Below are 12,483 nucleotides of genomic sequence, written 5' to 3' on the forward strand. Positions count from 1 at the left end.
AATCCATTATTATTATTATTATAGAAACACAGATATAAGCATGTTGATACTGTATTAATGTTACTGTGTGAATGTGATTCCTATAAAACCACTTCCCGGGTATTTTATAGCTTAAAGAACTAGAGAAGTGAACTAGAGGAATGTTCCCAATGAAAAATCTAAAGGTCCTGCTGTACTCCATCATTACTTCCCACAGTTAGAAAGACAACATCTGACTATATTGCTGGCAGTTCACCCCAATGGCACACAGAAATACCCTGCAGGTGTGTACGAGAAAAGAGCAGCATGAGAGCAGGAAGTGGTTTTCATAGTCAGTTTCCTGTAGCTTTGACAGGAAACTGACTCTTAACTGTCAACAGCTTGTAAACTCTCAGGTAGCTGATACCACATGGATACTTATGTTTATTTCTCACAGATATCAGTTTAGTGGTCTTACTAAAAAAGTAAGACTGGGTCCAGAGTCTTCCATACAATATTTTTCACGTATATTTGTCAAAAAAGATGTTGTCCTTGGTGGTTTATTTCATTCAAGTTACCAAGAAAATGAATCTTATTAACTGTATAGGGACTGGTGATTTATTAGATTCATTAAATATCTTCATATTACACATCTTGCCTAATATTGTCTCACGATGGATTTCTACTACTTTGTAACATGCAAAACCACATTTCCCTTGCTCATAATGTGACAGACTGAATCTGACAAGTAGGCTTCCTTTGAGGTCAAGGTGGACAACCTAAAACACACATTTTATTATAACATCTGTGGACATTTCTTTGAGTTTCAGACAAATTGAATGCAGATTTGTTTTATTTTTTTTGACAGAACAGGAAGAACAGATGACAGGAAGTATTAAATGAAAACGCTGAACTTCTCTGTGTCATTTCATGAGGAAGCCAACAGCCCAGAGAGATGGGAGTAGTGCAGCAGCACAGCAACCACAGGCAGAGCAGCTAAGTCGCGTGTTGTTGATCAACGTTTTTGCAAGACAGGAAATGAGAAACAGACAGTTAGAGGAGATACAGACTACGCTGTCTTCCTTTTGCACACGCAGCAATCTCCAAAGCGGCGGTAAATTAAGAGGGAGACAGGTGAATTCTCTTGAGAAGGTTTTTGATGCAACCTTGAAAACAGAGAGAATTTTAGTTACACCCTAAAAGTGTGAAATGGGCACTGAGGAGAAAGATCCAGAGCCTGCAGCTCAGCCAGCATCAAAGGAGCAGGGATCACCTGAGAAGGAAAATGAGCCTCCACAAACATCTGAGACCAGCGACCCTCTCAACACATACAAGTGGCATACTGGCTCCAAGGGAACCCTCAATGAGCAGAAAGAAGAAGGAGAAGCAACGCCGGCATCCTCCACATCCACCATGGAAAAAATTCAGAAGGCCTCTAGCAACAAGTGGAGCAAGATGCAAAACTGGCGCAAGGCCTTGAGCGAGGACCCCGGAGAAAAGAATTCATCCAATGGGAAAAGCAGCGATGCAGCCAAGCCTGAAAAAGCCTCCGGAGGAACAAGAAAGAACCCCTTCAGGAGGGCTCTGTCCGAGCCTCCTGGGTCGCTGTTTGCAGCCCTCTCCACTGCCAATTCGGCTCACGCAGGTTCATCCTCTGCTGCAGCCACTTCTGCTGGCACAGAAGCCTCGGGGGCTGCCTCCAGTGACCCCTCACAGAAAGGGGGCGGAGGGGCACTTTTTAAAAAATATCTTCGGAGTGTGTCCCAGAAGCTCAAGAAGCCAAAGCTACAGCCCCGCAACAGCACGCCATCCCTTGCAGGTAAGACTACTACAACAAAAGTACAGCGTACACACAAAGCCCTGCGCATTAAGGTCATTACTCAATCCAAATATTATGTGAAATATCAGAAAATGTTTCCTATTTGCGATCACACGATTTGTGATTTCCTGTTAAGTAGGTAGGACCATTTAATAACACTCAGCAGTATGAGTGGTATGGGTGACCTCTGTCAAAAGTGCATCTGGAAATTTCATCTGCAATGATACTATTAAGACTATTTTAGCATCTGGCTCAGCATTAAACACATGTAGAAATAATTAAAGAGAGAAGCTAAGAACTTAAATAGGCTTACATTATGTGAAAATACATTATAAATATAAATCATTTATAAATCACAAGTAAAAGAGTGGACCTCAGAAATGTTACAGGTTATGAAAGTGATGAAAGAGTTAAATACAGCCAAACACCACTGAATGACTTTGACACTTCCAAAAATATCTTAAACATCAGCAAACAATTTAAACAAAATGTTGTAAAGATATTTGAGCCATTACCTAGTTAGCTAAATGATAGTGTGACCTAGGATATTGTGACAAATCTGATGTCTATTGATGGCTATTTAAAGTCCCCTAACCTCAAGAAAGCTCTTTTAGAAGATTTGTAGATGCAACATTTTCATCCTCAAATAAACAGTAAAAAATGATCAGTACAAAGACAAAAGGAAAGTCTGTAACTGTTGGAATATTTTCTAAACAAACAGTAAGTATTATAGGCCGAGATTAAAACATTAGTAGTAGCAGCAGTAGTAGTAGTAGTAAATCTGTGAGGCAAGTGTGGAGTCATTGGACAAGCTTAAAATCTAAGCCCTGCACCCTTCAAGTCTAGGTTTAAGGGCTCTCTCCTTGTAGGTAACAGATTTCTCTCCTTCTAAAAAGCAGAACCCAGACAATCGTCATTATCTCATTTCAGACATGAATCATTGCGAGACCAAAACCACCAAAACAGCAGAGAAATGACCCAGAAATTCAAAGTAACTGAAGAACTGCAAACCAGCACCCACACTTAACTAGATTCACTAACCAACTTCCCCAGCGCTGAGAAACAAATGCATACTAAGAGGTACATGGCTAAAAAATGTACAGCAACATAATGCGTTGTTGTGACACAGACGTTTCTGTGCCCCTTATATGAAAATGGTAGGCAAATCCAACCAGAAGCCTACCTGCTGTTCAGATACAAAATATGAACTCTAGTCAGATTTGCACGCACTCCTGTACTTGTGCAGAAACTAAAAAGGAGTGTCCTCAGACAGCTAATACAAATGATGTCTGAACATTTGTCTAATGACATCAGAAACCTCAATCCACCTCAGGACAGATTCAAATAGTTGTACCTATACAGAAGTTCTCTAGACGTCTTTCATCTCAGCTGACAGGAAGTGAGAGAAACATCTGCAACGCACACAGACAGATCATGCAGGTGTGAGCCAAATGAGGCATGGCTGCATGGAGAAGATACCATATTTTATTATTAAAAAGAACAAGAAGAAAATATAATTGCTTTAAAAAACAAGCATTACTTTCCTGCCACCTTCTGCTCTCCTGGGCTTTTATGCATGTTTTAGTGATGCAATATTATCTTTATGTTCTGCTGGCGTTTCAAGAACAGCATATACTTGATAGTAAGATAATGTAAACATTAAGACGGCATAAAAGCACAATGGATGTTGACATCGAGTAAAAAAAAAAAAAAGACACAAAAAACCTAACGACAGCCCACAGGATGTGCGCAGGCCTTCATGGCGTGTAATAAAAAAGAGAGACCAATAGCGTCAGTGGCCAAGGCAACACCTCAAATGGGAGTGGCCAATCGCTGTGTGAGATAAGTGTCATTACCAAAAATCAAAAACAAACCAGCCCGGCAGCATACGCCTCCAGTTAAACAGTATCTGTACATCATAAACAATTTACTGTCAGTTCTCCAAAGTGAGAGAAATCAGCACATATTTAGCACGTGATTACATGTGTATACTGACCTTACATGATTGATCAGTATCAAAATGTGTTTGTCTGTGCAACGTTCACTTGAATTGCAGGTTTGAATGAGGTTGTGCCGACACCAGCCGGACCCTGCGAACTCTCAAGACTGCAATGGGTCCCGCCTCAGGAGGTCCCCTTATGGGACATCAGCAACTGTTGCCTGGAAGATGGGCAGATTCTCATTTCCCCAGAGGAAGAGGTACCCACAGATAACAGCATGTTATTTACACTGATTTCAAATCATGTTGTCATAACCACGGAGAGTAAAAAATGCCCGTTTTTGTGTGTCCGTCTTAGCCAACAATGTGGACTCGAAACCGTGTCAGCAGCTGCTTGTCCAACCTCAGCATGCAGAACCTTGTAGACATTGACACAGGTCCGTATACACATGCAAAGCAAACAAAAGGATGTGCAGATTAAAATGCAATGAAGAAAAATCATCAAACACCCCCCAGCTTAACTGTTACTGACATCAGCGATGACTATTGCACTATTTCCGCAGAAGACACAGAGGAAATAGCTAAATGTTTGTTCGTGGCAATGTCTGTAAGATCGCTTCCTCTGTGTTTTTTTTCCCTCTGGGGAAGATAGCATCAAGACAGGGTTTTAGCAGTCCAATGAAAACTCGCAGAAAGACAGAGCGAGATGATATAGTCGGTATCTTCCATCCATGCAGTTTATATATTTTGCTTAGAAGAGGTTCAGACACTGCACTGTGGAGGTGTTCGATCCTGCACCGACTGGCTGGGTGACTCAATCGGCTCTTGTGAAGACGACAGAAAGGAAATGATAAAGACACAGAGACTGAAGTAACAGGGCTTTTGCACACACCTCTGGACTAAATGATAGGATTTAAACGCTGGATTGTTTGTGGTGGGAATTTGGGTAAGCAGCGAAAAGAAAATCGGACACCTGTGTTATCTTGTAATTAAACACATCAATATGATCTCCAGTTAGAGATATCAATTTTCTGACTTAAAGGTTAAAATGTTCACACAAAACAGGAAAAATCAAAATGGGAACATTTACGTTTGTTCTATGTAAAGCTGCAGTACACTATGTGTTACTTAGTGACATATGTGCAATTAGTTAACTTTACTGAGATAGGTCTAGCTATCAGATTACAGCTTTAAACCACATCCTGAAATGGCTCATCTGAACCCATCTGGAAATATTAAAACTTTTTGCTTGATGTTTTTGAGAGTCTTCAGTAGAAGTTATTTGTGTTAGATGAGTGAAAAAACACTCATCTAACTGCTTGAAAATTAGTCATAAAATGGTGTGCAGAACTACTTATTTTACTGCTTTGTTTTCATATCAGCAAAAAATCACAGGTTATTTAACCCCAGGTGCTCTCATATGACCTGGAAGTCACTTACCGTAATGGAACTTTGCCAATTTTAATTGTATTAATATTCGTGCTATTCCTGCTTCACCAGCACACAATATCTGCTCTAAAGTTAGCCTGCCAACCATTTGATTTGACGCCTAGAAACAACTGACTCACAAAAAGGAAGAAATATGTAGAAGTACTGACCACAAACTCTAAATGGAAACAATGAGTACTGCCTATAATTTCATTTAGTTAAGCCAACTTGTCCTGCCAACACTAATGAAAAACTGACAGAGAATTCCATTTTCATCCCAATCCCTAGAATGCAGCCCCGACCATGGGGGCCAGCTTGGTCCTCGACCAAAGGCTCAAGATGGCGGTGTGAGGGTGAGTGCAGTATGCGCCAGAGACAATCTTTGCGCTAGTTTTCCTTTTCCTGTTGATACAACACATAATTGCCCAAATGCACTGTGTTTGCATTCTTCACCCGTAGGGACTGATCAAGCGACGTCTTGAGAACAAAGCCAAGAGGAATAGCAACACCCAGCTAAACCAACAGGGACTTAACAAAGGACGCAGGTAAAGTGCACTGCTGTGTTTCTCAAAGCAGATATACTGCACTCCATATCCACCTTTGGTCTAAAGTAACTTCTCTCATTGTTTTTCATAATTTAAGGCCAAACTCTTATCTTCAAAAAACCCTGCCTATAATTCATCTATCGTGTTCTTAATCACTTCTTCAACAATAGACTAACCGATCAGTTTCATAGTAAACCTCACTAAAAGTCCAAGAAGCTTGCAAAGAAAGCAACTGGACGTCTTTAAGTTTTGGAAACTTAAAAGAGTTCAGCATGACCTGGTTGACCTGGTTGAGAGAGAACCTACACACACATAAAACCTCACTAAAGAATAATTCAAACATGTTGCAAATAAAACTTTGCAAGATGTTCTTTTTAAAAACAACCACAGTGTTAATGTAATGTGTCGATGGCAAAACAACCTGCAGGTAGTGAAAGTGTACATTGTGAGTACCTTTGACAAATCTCCATCTCCTTTTTGTGACTGAATTCTTCCACGGTGTTTAATTTTAAGGCTCTATGAATCCCGAGAGTCTGTGTCAATTCCAGTCAGTCCAGTGGGGACGCTAGATCTGAGTGCAGACACCAGCACCGTCATCAGACCGGTCCACAGCTCCATTCTGGGGGAGAAGTACTGCTTTGAGGTAGACTTTAAAGGGCACTCCCATAGATTCACTAACGAGTACCGTAAAGTATTCCAGTACCACTAACTGTTAGTTTCAATGTGCTATAGGTGATAAACTCTGAGAACACCCACTGCTTCGGCTGCTCCTCGGCTGCTGAACGTGACCGCTGGATTGAAGATCTGAGACGAGCTGCACAGCCCAACAAGGTGAGCTTTCAGCCGCCGGTCCCACCGGTCACGCAATATTCAAATTGTGTTGTGCTACTAATAACATTCATTATATTCACAGGACAACATCGAGCGCACAGAGAACTCGCTGAGTCTGTGGGTTAATGAAGCCAAGGATCTGCCACCCAAAAAGCGTTATTACTGTGAGGTACACCTGGATGGCACCTTGTTCGCCCGCACGACCAGCAGAGCTGTTGGCAAGCTCCCAAACCGTTCCAGCCTGGCAGCAGATGGCTCCGCTGGGTCTTCGGGAGGCCTGGGGACCAGTGGAGGTGCGACTGGAGGGTGCCAACTGTTCTGGGGAGAATTCTTTGAGCTCGACAACCTGCCTTGTATCTCCCAAATCAGTCTGCACCTCTTCCGGGAAGAAGACCCCAAGAAAAAGCGGCATTCCCGAGACGACTTCAGTCTACACCCTCTGGGAAGCGTGACCATACCTCTAGCTGACATTCGAGGGAGGACCTATCAGGAGAAGTGGTACCCCATCACTCCATATAAGGCGTCAGGCTCAGCAGGGAACAAAGAAGCTCTGGGGCCGCAGGCTTCACTTCGCATCAAGGCCCGTTTCCAGAACTTGCAAGTTCTGCCGATGGAGAAATACAAAGAGTTTGCCGAGTATGTGACTGTGGATTACGTAGAAATGTGCAGAAACTTGGAGCCACTTCTGAATGTGAAGGAGAAGGAAGAGCTGGCAGGAGCTCTGGTCCACGTACTCCAGAGCATCGGCAAGGCCAAGGTAAAGAATGAGATTAAATTTAAATTTTTTTTAATGCAATTTATGAATCAAATTTTCTTTTTTCACAATATGTATCAAAAATACAACCAGAAGCATATTCAGAAGTAAGTTTTTATTCCTTAGGAATTCCTCATTGATTTGGGCAACGATGAGGTGGAGCGTCTTGGAGAAAAAGAAGCAATGATCTTCAGAGAGAACACACTGGCCACTAAAGCTATAGATGAATATATGAAGCTGGTTGGTCAGAAGTACCTCATCGACACACTAGGTAGGGCAGATCAGTCGTAAAGGTGGCTGCTTGTATTCAATCGTACTGGGTTTTCCTGAACTCTATGCTTTCTTTTCAATGCAGGAGAATTTATCAACCGTCTATATGCATCGACCGAGAACTGTGAAGTTGACCCTCGTAAATGTCCTGCGGCTGAACTGTCAAGCAACCAGAAGCACTTGAGGGAAACCTGTGAGGAGGTGGTGCAGAAGATCATTGAGCTCCATGGGTGAGAGAAATCAGCTTAACATACAATAAATGATTTGGGCATCTCTCACATTCAGAGATCTCATACTTGACATGCTTCTTTCCACTAGGCCTTTTCCTGAAGAGTTAAACAGGATCTTCTCCAGCTGGGTGGAGGTGTGTGAAGACCAGGGCAAACCGGAGATTGGCCATCGGCTCATCTCTGCTTCCCTCTTCCTTCGTTTCTTGTGTCCTGCTATCCTCAGTCCTTCCCTTTTTGGTCTGACGCAACCGTACCCGGAGCCAAACACCCTGCGTACCCTTACGCTGACAGCCAAAGTCATCCAGAATCTGGCCAACTTCACCTTGTCAGTAGTTTATGTCACGTTTGTGCATTTGTTCCTGAGCAGATTGTTTGCTTTTGTTTGTTTGTTTGTTTTGGCATACTGAAAGACATAATCTGGGAATATGGATAAAGATAGTTTTTTGTTGCACATGTACAATAACAATAAAGGGCCTGAAATAAATACCTAAAGTAAATTAAATTTGTTGTTCTTACTTAGGTTCGGGGAAAAGGAGGAGTACATGCTCTTCATGAATGAATTCCTGGAGCAGCACTGGGATGGAATGAGAGGCTTCCTACAAACGGTGTCGAGTGGAGACACTGAGATTGCAATGACATCCTTTGATGGCTATGTGGATTTGCCTCTGCGTTTGGCTGTGCTCCATGGACTGCTGGTGGACATCATCTACCAGAAGGACCAGGTAGGAAGGCAAACATTAGTCCAGTTTGGTAGTTAGTTTTAAAGGAACTGTGTGACTCTTGCATTGCATGGCTCCACTAGCTAGCTTAACCACAGTGGAAGACAATTTATAAGCAGCTATCAGGGGGATACTTATAATTATAGAGTTTATATGAAGATTTCATTTTATTTATTTATTTATTTATAAAGCACATTTAATAACAACAGGGAGTTGACCAAAGTGCTGTACAAAATAACAATTAAACAATGACATTAACAACAACAACAGGTAAGAAAATTAAAAGAAAATTAGGATAAAAGAATTGGTAACTCTCACACAGTTTCGAAAGCCAGAGTAAAAAAAAATGTTTTAAGATGCGATTTAAAAAGAGTAACAGTTGGGGCCTTTCTAATGTGGAGAGGTAGATCATTCCACATTTTCGGTGCCAAAACCGCAAATGCCCCATCCTAGACTTATGTAAGGTAAGGAGCAGGTGATCACTTGATCGAAGGGCTCTAGAGGGCGTATAAAGCTGCAAAAGGTCAGACAAATAGTCCGGTGCCTGGCCATTTAGCACTTTATAAGTCAAAAGTAAGATTTTGAATTTAATTCTAAAACGCACTGGAAGCCAATGAAGGGAAGCAAGCACCGGAGTAATATGTTCTTCACACGAGTCAAAAGGAGAGCTGCAGCATTCTGTACAAGCTGGACTGACTGACAGCCACATATAGATCACTTCAGTTACACATGGTGTACTCACGCACTAATTCTACCCTTTAAGATTGTGTTGACAAGATGGAGGCTGTAGAGGACAAAAAGCTTTTGCTGTGGCCCCCAAGTGGACTATGGGGGTACTGCAGATAAAGTCACAAGAATGACATAAATAGCTGGATATTATTAGAAGATATAATTTTTTATTTTTCTGACCCCCCCCCCCCATTTTTTAATCTGTCAGGTGACCTAAGTAAAACTATTGATAGTGAACTACAGACACAGAAGGAAATAATCTTATTCTTGTGATCAGAGCTCTGATTAAAGATAGGGTTTGATTTTTGTTATCTAGTTACACAGATTTAAGAGATTCACAGCTACCCCTTTATCCCATATAAAGATTTGTAAACAGAATCCTAATTCTAACACTGGTAGGTTAAGGGATTAAAAGGCCTTGTAGAAAAAATGTGGTGTGTAGTGTATCGCTGTGTTGTTTGGTCATAGATGTAGTTTTTCTCTCAAGTTTACCAGAAGCAAATATGTATCCATTCACTATATAAATATACTTATTTCATGCTTTGTGTATAAGTGAAGGTTAACATGCTACTTGTTTCTCCCTCAGCAAACAGTTGACAAGCTGCACCCTCTGCCTTCAATTCTGAACCAAATAACAGAGTCACTAGGCCCTGAAGCACCTCGGATAGATATTAACAGGTATGTTGATTTGTGTGATTTGTCCATCATATTAGCTCTGCTGCGTGTTACTAAAACAGTGGTATTCCTGCAGCCAAACAGGACACATCAAGCCAGCGTATATTCCACCTAAGGACTTGAGCAAGTACAGCCCTCTCCAGTCGTCTCTCCAGCATATTCCTCAGGAATCCAAAAGCACACGTGACAACAGGTCAGTTTCAAAGGGGCACAGTGGAGGTCAGACGCAGCTCCTCCCAATGTCAGTGTGGAGGAAGGACAAGCTATTCAATTACAAATTCAGTTTGGGTCAGATAGATTTGATTTTTTATTCCATTTAGGATCCTTTGTCTGTGCATTTTAAACATGGTATAATGTGTTCATTGGCATTTAAATAATTAACACTGATCCGTTTATTCACCGTGGATGTCAGGAGTCAAAGGAGGAAACCGATCGCCAGAACTCAGAGTGCCCCACACAGACGTCCGGCACAAGTAAAACGTGAGATGAAGAGGCAAACGAGCTCCGAGGCTCTGCCGACATCTGACCAGGAACAGGAGGCGGAGCCCAACCAACCACTTATCTCACCACCAAATACTGTGAGTATAAACAGGAACTGTGAACTGCCTGTAATAGCAACTGAGCTGCGCAGCTCATGTTCTCGTGTTTATGCAAAAAGGACTTCAGCTTTTCATAGAGGAGGCTATAGTTCATACTCTGAAGCCTTTAAACAATAAACAGCCTTGGCCATTTTTAATGACCAAGCATGACTAGATTTTTTACAGAAATAATATGAATCTGTTGTTGTTTATCACATCTCTACTGTATCTTTTGTCTGTGAAAGAAATGTTGTAATATAATTACAACATTAAATGTTTAAAGACACAAATTACAAAACATAATTACATTTATCTTCTTAAGTCTTGCAAAACAACTTTACTTTATTGTAATAAAAGTAGAAAAAAATTAATAAAGTTACATCTGAGTCAGTTTATATATTACAGTGTGCATACGTCATATGTCAGTGTAACAGCAAAATACAGATACATTTGTGACTCTGTAATATTCTAATCAACAACAAAGTACGGTTGTTATCACAGTCAGGCTGTTTTATTTATCTGTTGTTACTTCCTTTCTTTTGCTCAAGTTAAATCTGGATCAGATTGTTTTTAGATTTGTAATATTTGAATATTTTATGCAGAAACACTCAAAATATTCAGATTAATGGAATTCCTGAGAGCCGTACATTATTGCAGAACATTGCATTGATTGGAAGTGGACAAACACTTATACTTGCCACACTTATCGGCCAGGTCCAAGTTTTATGAGTAGTGGATAAAAAAAAATCATCATAGGAAACATTTTTATGTCTAGGAATATCACAACAGCATACATAAACACAGATCAGGGGTCTTAAGTAGCACCTCTGAGTCACGCTTCTGTAAGTGCACACATATTTTTTCAAGTTTCACTGAGAGGAATAACGCAGGGAGTTTCTGCTCATGTTCTCCCAGAGCGTCTCTGTCAAGCGTGCACCTGCACCGGTTCCCTGGATTAAACCCGGGGACCCCAACCCACCAGGCAGCCACACCCGGCAACCGAGCGAGATCAAGACTGAGAATGAGCAATTCAGCTTACTGGATAAGGTATGGCAAGCCTCCTACATATTATAGTGACAGTGTAAAGTGTTTGCTTTCAACTGTTATCTCATGTTAGACGAATGTGTTTTATTTTATTATATTTTTCTTGTTTGTCTGTACAAATACGTGTGTGTGTGTATATCTACACATATATTCATATTCGTAAATGAAAATACATGTAGACGAGTATATATTGGTTTTTTTTTGTTTGTTTTATTATGTCTGAAATAAATAAAGATACAAATACAAATACAAATGCTGCAGTTTACATGATGTCTACGTGTAATGACAGCATGCTCAGGAGCTGTCAGAGCTTCGCCTGGGCATAGAGCAGGTGACGGAGCGCGAGCTGGACATGGCTAAGCGCCTGGAGGACTTCATCATCCAAAGTCAGGACCAGAATGCAATACTGCAGGAAGAGGTCAACGAGCTCAGGAATGTGCTGGCTATGCGTGAGGAGCAGCTTGCCAGCGCCACCTTCAGGTTAGTCTGTGCATTAACGTGTGTGCGTGTGTTCCATTTCAAAGTAAACACAAGGTGTGACTAAAGAAATTGAAAACATCTTTATCCAGTTTAAATTTGGAGGATCTCATACTTAAAACCAGAAGGTCGTGCATCTCCGGACAGTGTTGAGAGCACCTATTTTAGATCTCTCAGTGACAGTCATGTTCGATCAGCTTGCACTCGTGCAGTGGGATCTCCCTCCATGTGTCGAAATCTTCTGACCTCTGAATCCTCTTTCTCACACTACACAAAAAGCTGCACACTTGTAAATCACGCTCATGCACCGCTTCAGCTGCTCCAGAGCACTGGCACCAAGGCATCATCCTGTCTTCCCTAAAGTACTGCACCTAAATTCTATAGCTACCTAAAATTTGATCCCACAATGAACCGATCAGTGTTGAGCACACACATTTGGTCTCTAGAAAGGGCAAGATCTGAGGTGACCACACACAGAAGAACAGCC

At 41.4% G+C, this 12,483-nt stretch overlaps 1 protein-coding gene across 2 annotated transcripts in view; it reads left to right on the forward strand.

Annotated features, from left to right (window-relative positions):
* Positions 1–898: 898 nt before the first annotated feature.
* The window catches only part of rasal3 (RAS protein activator like 3), a 13,457-nt gene continuing 1,872 nt past the window's right edge, over positions 899–12,483 (forward strand). The window contains exons 1-17 of one of the 2 annotated variants that reach the window (XM_005737339.1): positions 899–1,777; positions 3,834–3,976; positions 4,075–4,153; positions 5,433–5,497; positions 5,604–5,689; positions 6,203–6,332; positions 6,422–6,520; positions 6,603–7,277; positions 7,401–7,545; positions 7,630–7,774; positions 7,863–8,099; positions 8,295–8,496; positions 9,809–9,900; positions 9,974–10,090; positions 10,310–10,475; positions 11,391–11,522; positions 11,809–11,999. In XM_005737339.1, coding sequence (XP_005737396.1) covers positions 1,168–1,777; positions 3,834–3,976; positions 4,075–4,153; positions 5,433–5,497; positions 5,604–5,689; positions 6,203–6,332; positions 6,422–6,520; positions 6,603–7,277; positions 7,401–7,545; positions 7,630–7,774; positions 7,863–8,099; positions 8,295–8,496; positions 9,809–9,900; positions 9,974–10,090; positions 10,310–10,475; positions 11,391–11,522; positions 11,809–11,999 — 3,314 coding nt within the window. In that variant the 5' untranslated portion in view covers positions 899–1,167. The other variant, XM_013911938.1, reaches the window with a different exon arrangement.

The sequence above is a fragment of the Pundamilia nyererei genome, unplaced genomic scaffold (assembly GCF_000239375.1).
Source record: "Pundamilia nyererei isolate P.nyererei 1_Seehausen unplaced genomic scaffold, PunNye1.0 scaffold00075, whole genome shotgun sequence".
NCBI lineage: Eukaryota > Metazoa > Chordata > Actinopteri > Cichliformes > Cichlidae > Pundamilia > Pundamilia nyererei.